This window comes from Carcharodon carcharias, chromosome 11 (assembly GCF_017639515.1).
Source record: "Carcharodon carcharias isolate sCarCar2 chromosome 11, sCarCar2.pri, whole genome shotgun sequence".
Taxonomy (NCBI): Eukaryota; Metazoa; Chordata; class Chondrichthyes; order Lamniformes; family Lamnidae; genus Carcharodon; species Carcharodon carcharias.
In genome coordinates, this window is record NC_054477.1 from 61,753,326 (window position 1) to 61,769,142 (window position 15,817).

Consider the following 15,817-nt stretch of genomic DNA (forward strand, 5'->3'; position numbering starts at 1 on the left):
GAGCATTCACAACCCTCTGGGATAGAGAATTCCAAAGGGTACTCTACTCAGCATAGAACTTGGTGAAGCAATTTCTCCTCAGTCCTAAATGGACATCGCTTTATCCTGAGACTAAGATCTCTATTTCTAGACTCTCCAACCAGGGGGAACATCCTCTCAGCATCAATCCTATCAAGGACCTCTAAAAAGATTTTTATGTTTCAAAAGATCACCTCTTATTCTTCCAAACGTCAGGGAATATAGGCCCATTCTGTTCAATCTCATCTCAGAGGACAACCCTTTCATCCCAAATATCGACCCTCTCATCCCAAGAATAAATCTAGTGAACCTTTGTTGCACTCCCTCTTAGCAAGTACATCCTTTCTATGTAAGGAGACCAACAAGACTGTTATTATCCTCATCATAAACGCATGGGCAGAAAGGGCCTTGTTCAAAAGTGAATAAACATTCTGGAGGGAGATGTGGTGAAATATACTGATAGCCAATCTGCTGGCAGCAACCATGGAGTTAGTGCTGGGAAGGATGAATGATTCAGGAAGGTGGTGGCAAGATTAGTACCGTGTGTATGCTGAATAGTAAGGTTGGTAATAGAGGAGGAAGAGGCAGTTGGGGTTGCTGTTCATAAGAAGGCAGTGAGCAGTTTTTGAAGGAAACCTAGAGTGGCACAGAAGAGAGCTGTAGCATTATCTAACAGGGAGTCAAACCTGGGACAGCTGCGAGAGACTAAGAACTTTGAGAGGTACTAAGAGTTGGAATAGGCATTTGGGACATGAGGATAAGTAATAGGAGGCATTGTGACAGGAGCGAGGGGTCTAGGAGGGGTAAAGAGAAAAGAATACAAAATTTATTTTTAAAAATACATTGAAGGAGGACAACCAAAAAACTTTGCATAAATACCTCTTTGTGGAACGCTGACAGAAACCACTTCTTTTGCCATCGTCTTTGAATCCCAAGATGCTTTGCTCTTAGTATATGAACTAATTGCGTAAGCATCTTGCTCTTCACGTGAAATATTAAACTTCTTGGCTGTATTCTCAGCACAGTTACCCTATAACAAATTTAATTTTCATGGAAAATAACCCCCATCAGATAAAAGTATATAGTTAATATTAATCATAGCATAAAAACAGCTAATTTTTTCTAACAGGTCTATTAGGTGTTCATGCTTCATACGAGCTTCTTCCCACCTTGCTTCATCTCATGTTATCTGTATATCTTTCTATTCCTTTCTCCTCATCTAGCTTCACCTGACAAGAATTACAGGATGATGCCGCACAGTAATGATGCCATCCACTGCACCTGCTTTCTGAAAGAACTATCCAGTTATGTAGTCTTTCTCTATCCTCCCAGCCTGCAAATATTTCCCCTTCTAGTATTTATCCAATTCCCTTTTGAAAGTTTTGGACAGTGCATCCTTGATCATAACTTTGTTTAAAAAATATCTTCTAACATTGTCTCTGGTTATGCCAATTATCTTAAATCTCTGTCCTCTGGTTATCAATCCTTCTGCAACAGTTTCTCCTTATTTACTCTATTAAAACCCTTCATAATTTTGAACACCTCTACCAATTCTCCCTTTAAACTTCTCTGTTATAAGGAGAACAATCCCAATTTCTCTAGTCTTTCCACATAACTGAATTCCTGCATCCCTGGTATCATTCTAGTAAATCTTCTCTACATCCCATCCAAGGCCTTGACATCCTTACTAAAGCATGGTGTCTAGAACTGCCCACAATATTCCACTGTTTTACAACAAAACGTTTAGCATAACCTCCTTGCTTTTGTACTGTATGCCTCTACTTATATTAGACATGGATCCTGTGTTATTTTAACAGCCCTGTCAACCCATCCTGCCACCTTCATAGACGTACGTACTGACATCCCCCAAAGTTTTCCTGTTCCTGCAGCTGCTTTAAAATTGCACCATTTAATTTATATTACCTCTCATTATTCCTACCAAAATGAATTATTGCACACATAACTGTTACCTTTCATCTGCTGTATGCCCATTTCATCACTCTATGCTCTCAAGTCTGTTACTAAGTTATTCACCTCAACTGCAAGTTCCATGTTCTCACCACTCTGAGTGAAGAAGCTTTTCCTGAATTCTTTATTGAATTTATAGTGACTGACCATCTTATATTTGTGGTCCCTAGTTGTGAAGTTCCCTCACACCTTCTACATGCAAATTATGGTAGAAGTTTGGAACTTTCTTCCACAAACACCAACTGATGCTAGGTCAACTGTTAATTTTAAATCTGAGATCATAGATTTTTGTTACCCAATGGTATTAAGGAATATGGAGCCAAGGCAGGTATTTGGAGTGAGGTCGCAGATCAGCAAGGATCAGAGTGAATGATGTAAGAGGCTCAATTGGCTATAATGGCCAACTCCTGTTCCAATGTTCTGACATCTACCCTATTTAACCATTTCATAATTTTAAAGACCTCCATCACATCACCTCCTTAGCCTTTTCTGGAGAAAAAAGCCCCAGCTTGTTAGCCTAAGAAATAACATCTTAGTTGTGGTATCATTCTTGTAAATCTTTTTTGCAATTTGAAGAATTGTACACAGTATTCTTCTGAGTGTTCTATATAAATATAACATTTTATGGAAATGTTTTTCATTTCTATTCCTCTAGAAATTGAATACTAGTGCTTTGCATTTTTTATGGCCTTGTTAACTTGTTCTGCTACCTTTTATGATTTGTGAATCTGTGCATCTAGATCTCTTTGCTCCTCCATCCCACTTAATCATTTTACAGTTCTGAACAGTTTACAAAATATGGTTTTACATGTTCCCATCTATTTATTCCATGCTACTTTCAAAGTACAGTTGAGAATAACAGTGTGATTATGGATTACATATAAAATATGCCTGGAAATCCATATAGTTTGCAGTTTATATTAATTGATTCCAAGCATTACAACTGGTACAAAGTACAATGGTTACTATATCAGTCATATGATGAAGCAGAGTGTCTTTGTATAAAGCTGCAAAAATTGGGAATCAATTGACCTTAGAAATGCTTCCTTTTAAAAAGGATTCCAAACACCACAAGCAAAGGAACAAATTCTCTTTTCAATTAAACATGCATGTTTATCTTTCCAACAAAGTCTGCCTTTACATCAGAGCAATTTTATTACCACGGCTTAGGAAATCAATAATTGAAAACTGGATGTTTTTCTCAAAATATTCAGTTATTTTCCTTTCAAGCTAACCTGCTCAGAAAAGCATTGCAGAATTATTGAGTGGAATGACCCAGGTTTTGCTGGAGCAGAGCATTTCAAGACATGCCCTGTTAAGATTTGTCTATGCAAGTTTAGGCTTAAAAGACTTTTGTCCACAAAGGTGCTGGAAGTGTAAGCCGATAATAGCATGGAAAGATAACAGGGCATCCAAGTACTTAAGAACCAATGGGACAAACAGTGCATCTCCTTTAACGGTATGATTAAAGGACTGAGAAAGAAACACAATAGACTGAGGAGGTTGAATTAGAGTGTGTGAATTCAATACTAAACCAGGTACAATTGGAGAAATAAAGAGAAGAAAAGAAAGATTGGATCAAAAAGGACAGAAAACAGATAAAGGACAAGTAATCAAAACTTAAATTTGTCATTTTTAATATCTCAATTCACAACATGAAGGAATGAGTTTGCACGCTTATAACTGTTCATCTTCTGGTCTGAAAGCATGACTGGCAATCATTAATGAATTGCACATCATTAAAATGGTACTTTAGCTGTTAGTTACCAGACTTAATTTTGTGGCAGGATTAATGGGTAATTAATGTGTAAATATTTCAACTTCATGTAAAGTTAAGGGCAAGTGCCATTTTCATGAAGTTAATAGTGGAGCGACTCAGATTGATTCACAATTCACAGCACATCCCATCCACACTACAAGTTGCTAATAAATTTACAATAGCCATTCACACATTGTTATTTTTCTACAAATTCTGGGCCAATATTCTTTTGTAGAATATAGTTTCTTTTGTTTCTAAAATGTCAATGACCAAGTTCTTGTTTGTGGGCTGGACGAGCAGCTCGAGTGCTAAGACATTCTTTAGAACACCTTCTGGAACTGAATCCTTGAATCATCATATTGTGGCACCCGTTATTTCCCTTCCCTCTTCATTATTGTTTTACTTTACACTCCCATAGAAACAAAGTGTTATGACGAGACAGCATTTTCAAGGAATTTATTCATAAATGCATGCAGAGGAATCCTTTCAAACATTCATGGATAGCTATAATCCAAGTTGTATGTATGAAGCAGTAAGCCAGTCTGGAACTTCACAGAAATTGCACCAAATATTTTAAAAAGAATAAAAATGGCAGTTGCCAGCCAATCTAAAAGCCCTTCCACATTCTAGATGTAATGAGAGGGAGATCCCAGCAGGCAATACATTTCTATACATTACCAATGCGTACATCAAGGGGTGACAGTGGCCAATGACAAAAAGGTCTGAAATTTTTTTGTGACAAGAAATCATGCAATTATAGCACATTTAAATGATCTGAAGTGAAATGCAAATGCTTTTTGGCCACTTCAAATGGATGGAATTATGGGACTTTCAAGAATCATAGTACCTTTACAGTGCAGAAGGAGGCCATTAAGCGCATCAAGTCTGCACTGGATCTCTGAAATAGCCCCACTCCCCTGCCTTATCTCCGTAACCTTGCACATTCTCTCTCTTCAGGTAGCAATCCAATTCCCTTTTGAAACCTCAATCGAACCTGCATCCACCACCCTTTCAGGAAGTTTGTTCCAGACTCCAACCACCCTCTGGGTGAAAAAATAATTTCCTCACATCACATTTACTCCTTTTGCCAATTATTTTGAATCTGTGCCCTCTTAATTCTTGATATACCCTTGAGAGGGAACAGTTTCTCATTATTTACCCTGTCCATACCCCTCAGGATCTTGAATACCTCTATCAAGTCTCCTCTCAGCCTTCTTTTCTCCAAGGAAAACAGACCCAACCTCTCAAATCTATCCTCAGTTACAGTTGTTCTTCCCTGGAATCATTCTTGTGAATCTCCTCTGTACTCTCTCTAATGCCTTCACGTCCTTCTCCAAGTATGACACCCAGAACTGGACAGAGTACTCCAGATGAGGGTAGAAATATTAGTTTTCCCTTTGTTTAACTTCTATTACAGTCAAGATTGTGGACTAATACAGTTGCATCAAATCAACAAAGTGACCTCAGCAATTCAGCATTCAACACAGTTAGTGCATGTAATACAGGATGAAGTCCATTCTAACAACAGAACATGACCTTGCTGGATTATAAACATGCAAAGTAAAGCAAAGGACTACGGCAATGCTTTGCAAATTATTTTCCAATATGACCCCGTTTTAACTCATCACCACCTTCTGAAGGGCAATTAGGGATGGGCAACAAAGGCTGGCCTCGTCAGCAATGCCCACCTCCCATGGAAGAATATATGTAAAAAAATAAATTGAAAATTAACATGACCTCAGATCCCAACAAAAACAAAACAGCAATAAAGTAGCACAGTAACATTTGGTGTGTTATTAAAGTTCATATATTATAAATCCACATATAATTGCATATAATCTAAAAATATGTACTTTTAAATTATTTTGTAAAAATGTTCTTATTTGATATATTCATGTAGGTTTCAGCCAAACTCTCCTTATTCCCTGGTGATAGAAAACTTGACGAAACCCCTTTCTTCTCCTCATCACATACATATTGCAATCAGCTCCTCTTCCCCCCACCCCTCACACAGCCCTCTTTCCAATCCCCTGCCCTCTCACACACTCGCTCATGCCCTCCCATCTTCACTCAGCCATGTCCTCCCAGCCCCTCTCAGACCACATTCATTCACACTTGCCCTCCCTCACTCCAGCTATGTTCTCCCATTGTCACTCAGTCCCAACTCACTCATGCCCTCCCTCCACAGCCCCCCCACTCACTCACACCCTCCCTCCCCACTCAGCCCCCATTCACTTACTCAAACCCTCCCTACCAACTTAACACCCCCCACTCAGTCATCCCCTTCTCCATCCTCCGACCTGCCTGGATTTCTCCACATTGCCCAATGTGGAAGAGCTGGAACGGAGTGAAGCAGCTGTCAGGGGCCAAACCCCAGATCCAAGCACCAGCCCCACTCTCAGCCTTACCCCAACCCAGCCCCAAATTCTGTCTGATCATATCAGATCACAGCATTGCAGGAAGTTCAAATTAGACTTTCCATATCAATAGATATTCAATATCTGGTTCCATTGCCAATGAATAAATACTCACAATGAATTGCAAAGGAACAAGTTTATAGGACAAGTTATACTTGCCATATGAATTTTGTTGTAGACATCCGTTAACCCATCCTTCACAATCAGGTCCTCCAATTTTACACCTCCATAAACTGGTGCTTCTCTGCCCATCACATATGGTACATTGGACATGCTCTCCATCCCACCAGCAACCATTACATCCTGAGATGTAGGAAAAATAATTAATATAATACCTAATATTAAAAAAAGTCTAATATTCACATTCAAGAAAGAACAAAACATGAACAGTGGATTCACAAAAAAGGAAAAGTGGACTATACACTGTTTTCAGAATTTTGCCCACTGAGCTTTCAGCTATATTGCTGCTTTACGTATCAGGTTACACAGGATTACGTAGGATATACAGTGCAGAAACAAGCCATTCAGCCCAACCATTCCATGTCAGTGTTTATGTTGCACTCTAGCCTCCTCCAATCTTTCGTCATCTAAATCTATCTTCATAACCTATATGTTTCAACCGCTCTGTGTGGCAGTGAGTTCCACATTCTCACAACTCTTTGAAAAAAGAAGTTTCTTCTCAATTGCCTATTGGATTTCTTGGTGACTATTTTATATGGAGAAGCTGATGGCTTCTGGTTATGCTCTTACCCACAAGTGGAAACATTCTCTCTGCATCCACTTTATCAAACTTTCATAATTTGAAAAGACGTCTATTCTGTCATCACTCAGCCTTTTGTTTTTTTTGAAGGGACCCAAACTGTCAATCCTTTCCTGCTATGCATACCCACACATTTCTGATACCATCCTTGTAAATCTTTTCTGCATTCTCTACAGTTCCTCTACATCCTTTTTATTTTAATATGGAGACCAGAAATGCACGCAGTACTCTTAAGTGTGGTCTAACCAAGATTCAATTCAGGTTTTTCATAGCTTTCCTACTTTTCAATTTTATCCCTCCCGTAATCACAGGATCACCGATCTGCCCACTCCACTAATGTGTCAATGGCCTTTTGAAGTTCAACACTGTCCTCCTCACAGTTTACAATTCTCCCAAGTTTTGTGTCGTCCGCAAACTTTGAAATTGTCCCCGGCACACCAAGTTCTAGATCATTAATATATATCAGGAAAAACAAGGGTCCCAATACCGACCCCCGGGGAACTACGCCACAAACCTCTTTCAGCCCGAAAAATACCCATTTAACCATTACTCTGTTTCCTATCCCTCAGCCAATTTTGTATCCATGTTGCTACCGTCTCTTTTATTCCTTGACTTATAACTTTTCTCACAAGTCTGTTGTGTGGCACTGTATCAAACACCTTTTGGAAATCCATATACACCACATCAATGATCTTGCCCTCATCAACCATCTCTGTTACCTCTTCAAAAAACTCCAGCAAGTTAGTTAAGACACAATTTTCCTTTAACAAATCCATGCTGACTCTTCCGTAATAATCCACATTTTTCCATGTGACTATTAATTCTATCCCGAATAATTGTTTCTAGAAGTTTCCCCGCCACTGAAGTTAAACTGACTGGTCTGTAATTGCAGGGCAGATCTTCACAACCTTTTTGAACAAGGGTGTAATGTGTGCAATTCTTCAGTCATCCAGCACCCCGCCGAATCCAGGGAATATTGAAAGAGTATTGCCAGTGCCTCTGCAATTTTAACTCTCACTTCCTCAATATTCTTGGATGTAATAAAACCTAGTGTCTGGCTTGCTTGTTTTCTCAGTCATGCTAACCTGTGGTGCAACTTTTAGTGATTTATTTAGTGTGTATTTGCACTCAGATTCTTTTACTCCTCTACCATCTGAACTTGCACCTTCCAAGTAATGTGACCTTCCTATTCTTCCTTCTAAAATATACTACTTCATATTTATCTGTATCGAATTTAATTTGCCAATTATTTGTCCATTTTATATGTTTATTAACGTCCTCCTCACTACTGACTACCTCCCCCAAGCCCCCAGATTTGGTGTCATCCACAAATCTAGAAATTGTGTTTCTAAATCCAAACTCCAAATTGTTAATGTAAATTGTGAAGCAGTGGTCCCAGTATTGATCCTTGGGGAACACCTCTTACCACATTCTGCCACTCAGAATTCTTTTTGCTCCCACTTTCTCCTTTCTGTCTTGAAGCCAGCTAGCAATCCATTCTGCCACTTGTCCCCTGACTGTGCATTCTCTGACCTTGTTCATTAGAATGTTAAGGGGCGCCTTAATGAAGTCCTTTTCAAAATCCAGATAAATTACATCCACACTACCACTGTCTTCTCTCTCCATTACTACCTCAAATAAAATTAAGTTTGGCCAAACAAGGTTTTCCCTTCTGAAGTTTACGCTGACTACTCATTAATATGTTTTTTTTTCTTTTCTAGTTGTTGTTCTATGCTCTCCTTTGGTGCAGATTTATTATTTTTCTTACTGCCGATGTTAGGCTTCCTGGGCATGTTCTGTCCCTCTTCTTAAATATAGGAATTACTTTAGCTATTCGGCAGTCGTCTGCCACCACAACATTTTCTAGTGAATTATTAAACGTGTAGTAATCCCTCTTCTATCTCTTCCCTAGATTCTTTTGAAATGCATGGATGCAATCCATCCAAACCAGGGGCTGTATCCTCTTTGAGTTTCATTAATTTGCATCATACTTTAATCCTTCTCTGTTATCATCCACTGAAGCAGTCAGTGTCCACATACAGCAAGATCTGGGCTGATTGCGGGAGGCAATGGCATAGTGGTATTGGTGTTGGGCTGGTAATCCAGAGCCCCAGGGTATTGCTCCGGGGACCCGGGTTCGAATCCTGGCAGATGGCGGAATTTGAATTCAATAAAAATCTGGAATTAAAAGGCTAACAATGACCATGGAACCACTGTTGATTTTTGTAAAAACCCATCTGGTTCACTAATGTTCCTTAGGGAAGGAAGTCTGTTCTCCTCACCTGGTCTGGTCTATACCTGACTCCAGACCCACAGCAATGTGGCTGACTCTTAAATGCACACTGAAATGGCTTAGCAAGCCACTCAGTTGGAACAAACCGCTACAAAGTCACAAAAAAGGAATGAAACCAGATGGGACACCCAGCATCGACCTAGACACCAAAAACAACAAGGCATTCTCAGCCCTGTCGACCCTGCAAAGTCATCCTTATTAACATCTGGGGGCTAGTGCTGAAACTGGGAGAGATATCTCACAGACTAGTGAAGGAACAGCCTGACAGTCATCCTCATGGAATCATACCTTAAAAATAATGTCCCAGACACAACCATTACCATCCCTGGGTATGTCCTGTCCCACCGGCAGGACAGGCCCAGCAGGGGAGGCGTCACGGTGGTATACAGTCGGGAGGGAGTTGCCCTGGCAGCCGTCAGCATCGACTCCGGACCCCATGAAGTCTCATGGCATCAGGTTAAACAGGGACAAGGAAACCTCCTGCTGATTACCATGTAGTGTCCTCCCTCAGCTGATGAATCAGTGCTCCTCCATATTGCACACCACTTGGAGGAAGCACTGAGGGTGGCAAGGGCACAGAAAGTACCCTGGGTGGGGGACTTCAATGTCCATCACCAAGAGTGGCTCGGCAGCACCACTTCTGAGTTGGCCAAGTCCTAAATGAAATAGCTGCTAGACTGGGTCTGCGACAGGTGGTGAGGGAACCAAAAGAGGAAAAAACATACTTGACCTCAGCCTCATTAACCTGCCTGCTGCACATGCAATTGTCCATGACAGAATCAGCAAGAGTGACCACCGCACATTGTGGAGATGAAGTTCCGCCTTTACACTGAGGATACACTCCATCACGTTGTATGGCACTACCACTGTGTAAAATGGGACAGACTTCGAACAGATCTAGCAACTCAACATTGGGCAACCATGAGGTACTCTGGGCCATCAGCAGCAGAATTGTACTTCAATACAATCTGTAACCTCATGGCCCAGCATATCCCCCACTCTACCACTACCATCAAGCCAGGGGATTAACCCTGGTTCAATGGAGAGTGCAGGAGGACATGCCAGGAGCAGCACCAGGCATACCTAAAAATGAGGTGTCAACTGGTGAAGCTATCACATGACTAGTTGCGTGCCAAACAGCATATGACAGACAGAGCTAAGCAATCGGACAACCAACGGATCAGATCTAAGCTCTGCAGTCCTGCCACATCCACATCCTGCCACAGTCATGAATGGCGGTGGACAATTAAACAGCTCACTAGAAAAGGAGGCTCCACAAATAGCCCCAAATTCAATGATGGAGAAGCCCAGCATATCAGTGCAAAAGAAAAGGCTGAAGCATTTTCCACAACCTTCAGCCACGTGCTGAGTGGATGATCCATCTCAGCCTCCTCCAGAGCATCATAGATGCCAATCTTCAGCCAATGATATCAAGAAACAGGTGAAGCACTCGATACTGCAACGGCTATGGACCCTGACAATATTCCAGCAATAATACTGAAGACTTGTGCTCCAGAGCTTGTCGCATCCCTAGCCAAGCTGTTCCAGTACAGCTACAACACTGGCATCTATGCAATGTGGAAAATTTCCCAGGTATGTCCTGTACACAAAAAGCAGGACGAACCCAACCCGGCCAATTACCGCCCCATCGGTCTACTCTCCATCATCTGTAAAGTAATGGAAGGGGTCATCAACAGTACTATCAAGCGGCACTTGCTTAGCAATAACCTGCTCGCTGACACTCAGTTTGGGTTCCACCAGGGGCACTCAGCTCCTGATCTCGTTACAGCCTTGGTTCAAACATGGACAAAAGAGCTGAACTTCAGAGGTAAAGTGAGAGTGACTGCCCTTGACATCAAGGTAGCATTTGACAAAGTGTGGCATCAAGGAGCCCTAGCAAAACTGGAGTCAATGGCAATCAGGGGGAAAACTCTCCGCTGGTTGGAGTCATACCTAGCACAAAGGAAGATGGTTGTGGTTGTTAGAAATCAGTCATCTCAGCTCCAGGACATCACTGCAGGAGTTCCTCAGGGTAGTGTCCTCGGCCCAACCATCTTCAGGTTCTTCATCAATGACCTTCCTTCCATCATAAGGTCAGAAGTGGGGATGCTCGCTGATGATTGCACGATGTTCAGCACCATTCGCGACTCCTCAGATACTGAAACAGTCCATGTCCAGATGCAGCAAGACCTGGACAATATCCAGGCTTGGGTTGACAAGTGTCAAGTAACATTCACATCACACAAGTGTCAGGCAATGACCATCTCCAAGAAGAGAGAATCCAATCATCGCCCCTTTATGTTCAATGGCATTACCATCACTGAATCCCCCACTATCGACATCCTGGGACTTACCATTGACCAGAAACTGAACTGGACTAGACATATAAATACTGTGGCTACAACAGCAGGTCAGAGGCTAGGAATCGTGCGACGAGTAACCCACCTCCTGACTCCCCAAAGCCTGTCCACCATCTACAAGGCACAAGTCAGGAGTGTGATGGAATACGCCCCACTTGCCTGGATGAGTGCAGCTCCCACAACATTCAAGAAGCTTTACACTGCCCAGGACAAAGCAGCCCACTTGATTGGCACCACATCCACAAACATTCATTCCCTCCACCACCGACACACAGTCGTAGCAGTGTGTACCACCTACAAGATGCACTGCAGAAATTCACCAAGGCTCCTTCGACAGCACCGTCCAAACCAACAACCACTACTATCTAGAAGGAAGAGTGCAGCAGGAATTCTGTGGTGAGCAAACTGCCCCCAACTCCCCAAAGCCTATTCACTACCTACAAGGTGCAATTCAGGAGTGTGAAGGAATACTCCCCATTTGTCTGATGATTGTGCTCCAACAACATTCAGGAAGCTCGACACTACCCAGGACAAAGCAACCCGCTTGATCACACCACATCCATTACCTTAAGCATCCACTCCCTCCACCACTGACACATAGTAGCATAGGTATGTCCCATATGCAAGATGCACTGCAACAACTCACCAAGGCTCCTTCCTCAGCACCATCCAAACCCACAAACGCTACCATTTAGAAGGACAAGGGCAGCAGAAGCATGGGAACGCTACCACCTACATGTTCCCCTCTAGGCCACACACCATCCTGAGACTTGGAACTACATCGCCATTCCTTCACAGTCACTGGATCAAAATCCTGGAACTCCCTTCCTCACAGCACTGTGGATGTACCTACACCAGATGGACTGCAGCAGTTCAAGATTGCGGCTCATTACCACCTTCTCAAGGGCAATTAGGGATGGGCAACAGATACTGACTTTGTCAGTGACGCCCACATTTCATGAATGAAAAAGATAATAATCTTGTGTATTATATTGTGGTTGCTATTGCTTAGATGTTCCCCCACTTTTACTTCTACTCTGGTTCATTCTCCATACCTAGATCCAATAGGGAATCTTCCCTTGTTGGGCTTTTTTACATATTGGTTTAGAAAGGAGTCCTGAACACATTGTAGGAACTCCCATTTTCTTATCCCCTTTATCTATCTCTTCCTTCCAATTAATACCAGAGTAGTCAAAATTCCCCATGATTATTATTCTACGTTTTTTACTCAATTCCCTAATTTATCTGAATATTTCTTGCCACACCTCCTTCCACTATTAGGTGGTCTGTAGACTACACCTATAAGTGTGATTGATCCTTTATTATTTTTTATCTCCATCCATATGGATTTTGTTTTTGTCTTGCTGATAGCGGCACCCATTTTTTCTACTGCAATTATGTTGTCCCTAATAAATACAGCTAATCTACCTCCCATTTTCCCTCTTTATCTTTTTTAAATATGCTATACCCTGTAATGTTTAATTTGAGACCTGGTTTTTCTACAGTCATGTCTCAGTAGATTAAATTTTACAAACCTCCTCACTTGGAAACAAGTAGGTTAAGAACAAGCTTCCCAGCTTGGAAACAAGTGAATTAAGAATAATTCACTATCACAGAAACCAAATTTTAGATCAATCAGAATTTTTTATTTTTAAATCACAAATCCTCACCAATACAAGTAAACAAAAGTACCTGATGTCCACACATAAGACTTTGTGCTGCCAGCATGATTGATTTCATTCCAGAGGCACAGACCTTGTTGACTGTTGTTGCAGGTGTGGAGACTGGCAAGCCTAAATCAAAAGAAATATATGTTTTCCAACTATCAAACATCATCCAAATCATTTAGAATAACTGTTTCTTCTGACATTAAACTAAGACTGCTATGGCCAGTTTTATTTATGACCCAACCCAAAAGTCTGTGCCATATTCTTATAAGAACAGCAGTATATTACCTGCGCCAAGGGCAGATTGTCTAGCAGGAGCTTGCCCTTCCCCAGCCTGTAAAACATTTCCCATGTACACCTCTTTCACTTCTTCTGGAGGAATCCCTGTCAATTAAACCAATATATTGGTGTTATGCATCAAATTCTGCTGCATACAAATATTCAATTAATTTACACACTTGCAGAAAATAAACACAGCAGTGTCTCAGATTTCAACAGAAAAAAAACATATCATTTGCTCTACAGAAATATGGATAAATCATCATTACAGTGATTGTCCAAATATATTATGCTAGATGCGGTATTGGTACTTCCCATGATTTTTTGCTTAGCTATGCTAATGGGGAAATGTCAAGTAGAAGCCAGGTGCTTCATTATACAGAGGGAAGAAAATACAGTATTATATGCATTGCTTTATGCACCTCCCCACCTTTTAAAAAGAACTAAACTTGGAAGATGACATTTTTAAAACCAAAGAATCTACAAACATTGGTGTTGCACTTACTAATGCTGGAAAAACCACATAGTTACTGAAGTTTATTCAGCCAAGCTACTGTAACATAATATTATAAATTCATTAGTAAAAATGGATTGAAAATGAGAAGGTTTCTCCCAATGTAATCTTGATGCTGGTTTTGTCCAGAGACCATTGATTGTTTGAAATGTGAATCTGAACAGCACGTTTTTCTGGTTAAGCTTCCTAGCATCAAATGTCACTTATGAAAGTCTCTCACTCGAGCCTTACAATGAATATTTAAGCCAAAACAGTTAATGAAATTTCTTGGAACTTTATTTCAAAGTTCTACAATTTTGCACTGTGAGAGTCATGCAAGTCAATACTCTTATTTGTTATCAAACTGTGCAAACTACTTAGCACGTAATGGGGTTGTTTCAGAAATTGCAATGGGAAAATACAATTCAGCTCACAACAACTGCCTGCTCCTCATATCATGAGAACTTGCCAATATCCTCCAACTTTTTAGATTAACAAGTGGCACATTTTGAAAAATGCTTCAGCCGAGTCGACAGTCACTACACTAGGGAGTGATCTATACATTAAATGATTTTAAGTAGCTAATGCACAAATTACCATTTAGTGGTCACTTTTCTTCCATGACATCTCAATTTTCTTCTGCCAGTCCAGCATTATGAAGTTCTCCATTTTATCTTACCAATTGGCTTCTATTAATGTACTTTTAGTTTTATCGCATAGCTTTATTTCACAAAAAAAATCAACTAAAGCGGAGGGAAAGGTTTTTAAATCAAAGAACAGAACATACACTCATACCTGCTCTTTCAATGGCAGCTCTTATTGAAATTGAACCAAGCTGAGTGGCTGTTAATGAGGATAGACATCCCTTAAATGAACCAACAGGGGTTCTGGCTGCACTTGCAATGACCACTTCCTATGGTTTAAAAATATTACATTCTGGTATTAATATAGAAGTTTAATTTAAATGAAACTTTAAATTAGGTAGACTTAATGTATACTGTACCTTAGAAAGTGCTTTTATATTAAATACCAATATCAGCAATTTACAGTGGAAAAAGAGAATAAAAATACAGTAGATGTAATTTGTCTAGGCTCCCAAAAGGCTTTTGATGATGTGCTACAGAATAGATTAATAGATCAGAGCACGCACAGTCAGGAGACAAGTAGCAGAATAGACAGTTAGGTGGCTTCAAGACAGCAGAGAGTTGGGTAAAGGGTATCTATTCAGTGTGGCAGATGGTGGAAAGTGTGATCCCATAAAAATCAGAGCTGGAACCACTGTTGCTCGCCCTTCATATTAATTTAGAGTTTGGAACTAAAAACACGGTTTCTGAATTTGCAGATGTCATTAAAATGAAGGGGTGGGGGAGTGGCAGGGCAAGAGAGAGAGAGAGAGAGAGAACTAGAACAAATTACAAGACATTAAAAAACTTGCAAAATAGGTATATAATTGGTCTCTAGCCAAACTGTTCCAGCACAGCTACGACACTGGCATCTACTCAAAAACGTAGAAAACAGCCCAGATATGTCCTTTCTAAAAAGGACAAATTCAATCTGGCCAATTAGCCTACTCTCAGTCATCAGCAAGGTGATGGAAGGTGTCATTGACAGTACTATCAAGTGTCACTTAGCAGTAACCTGTTTGGTTTGGGTTCTGCCAGGACCACTCAGCTTCAGACTTCATTACAGTCTAGATTCAAACATGGACAAAAGAGCTGAATTCTGGAGGTGAGGTGAGAGCGACTGACCTTGATATCAAGGCAACATTTGACAGAGTATGACATCAAGGAGGCCTTTTTCATT

The 15,817-nt window shown here is 40.8% G+C and overlaps 1 protein-coding gene across 2 annotated transcripts in view; it reads right to left on the reverse strand.

Moving 5' to 3' along the window:
• The window catches only part of acat1 (acetyl-CoA acetyltransferase 1), a 31,928-nt gene that overhangs the window by 11,103 nt on the left and 5,008 nt on the right, over positions 1 to 15,817 (reverse strand). The window contains exons 3-7 of one of the 2 annotated variants that reach the window (XM_041198525.1): positions 14,810 to 14,927; positions 13,531 to 13,626; positions 13,268 to 13,368; positions 6,322 to 6,465; positions 898 to 1,048 (exon numbers count right to left, since the gene is read on the reverse strand). In XM_041198525.1, the coding sequence (XP_041054459.1) occupies positions 898 to 1,048; positions 6,322 to 6,465; positions 13,268 to 13,368; positions 13,531 to 13,626; positions 14,810 to 14,927 (610 nt within the window). The remainder of the gene's footprint in view (positions 1 to 897; positions 1,049 to 6,321; positions 6,466 to 13,267; positions 13,369 to 13,530; positions 13,627 to 14,809; positions 14,928 to 15,817) is intronic. The other variant, XM_041198526.1, reaches the window with a different exon arrangement.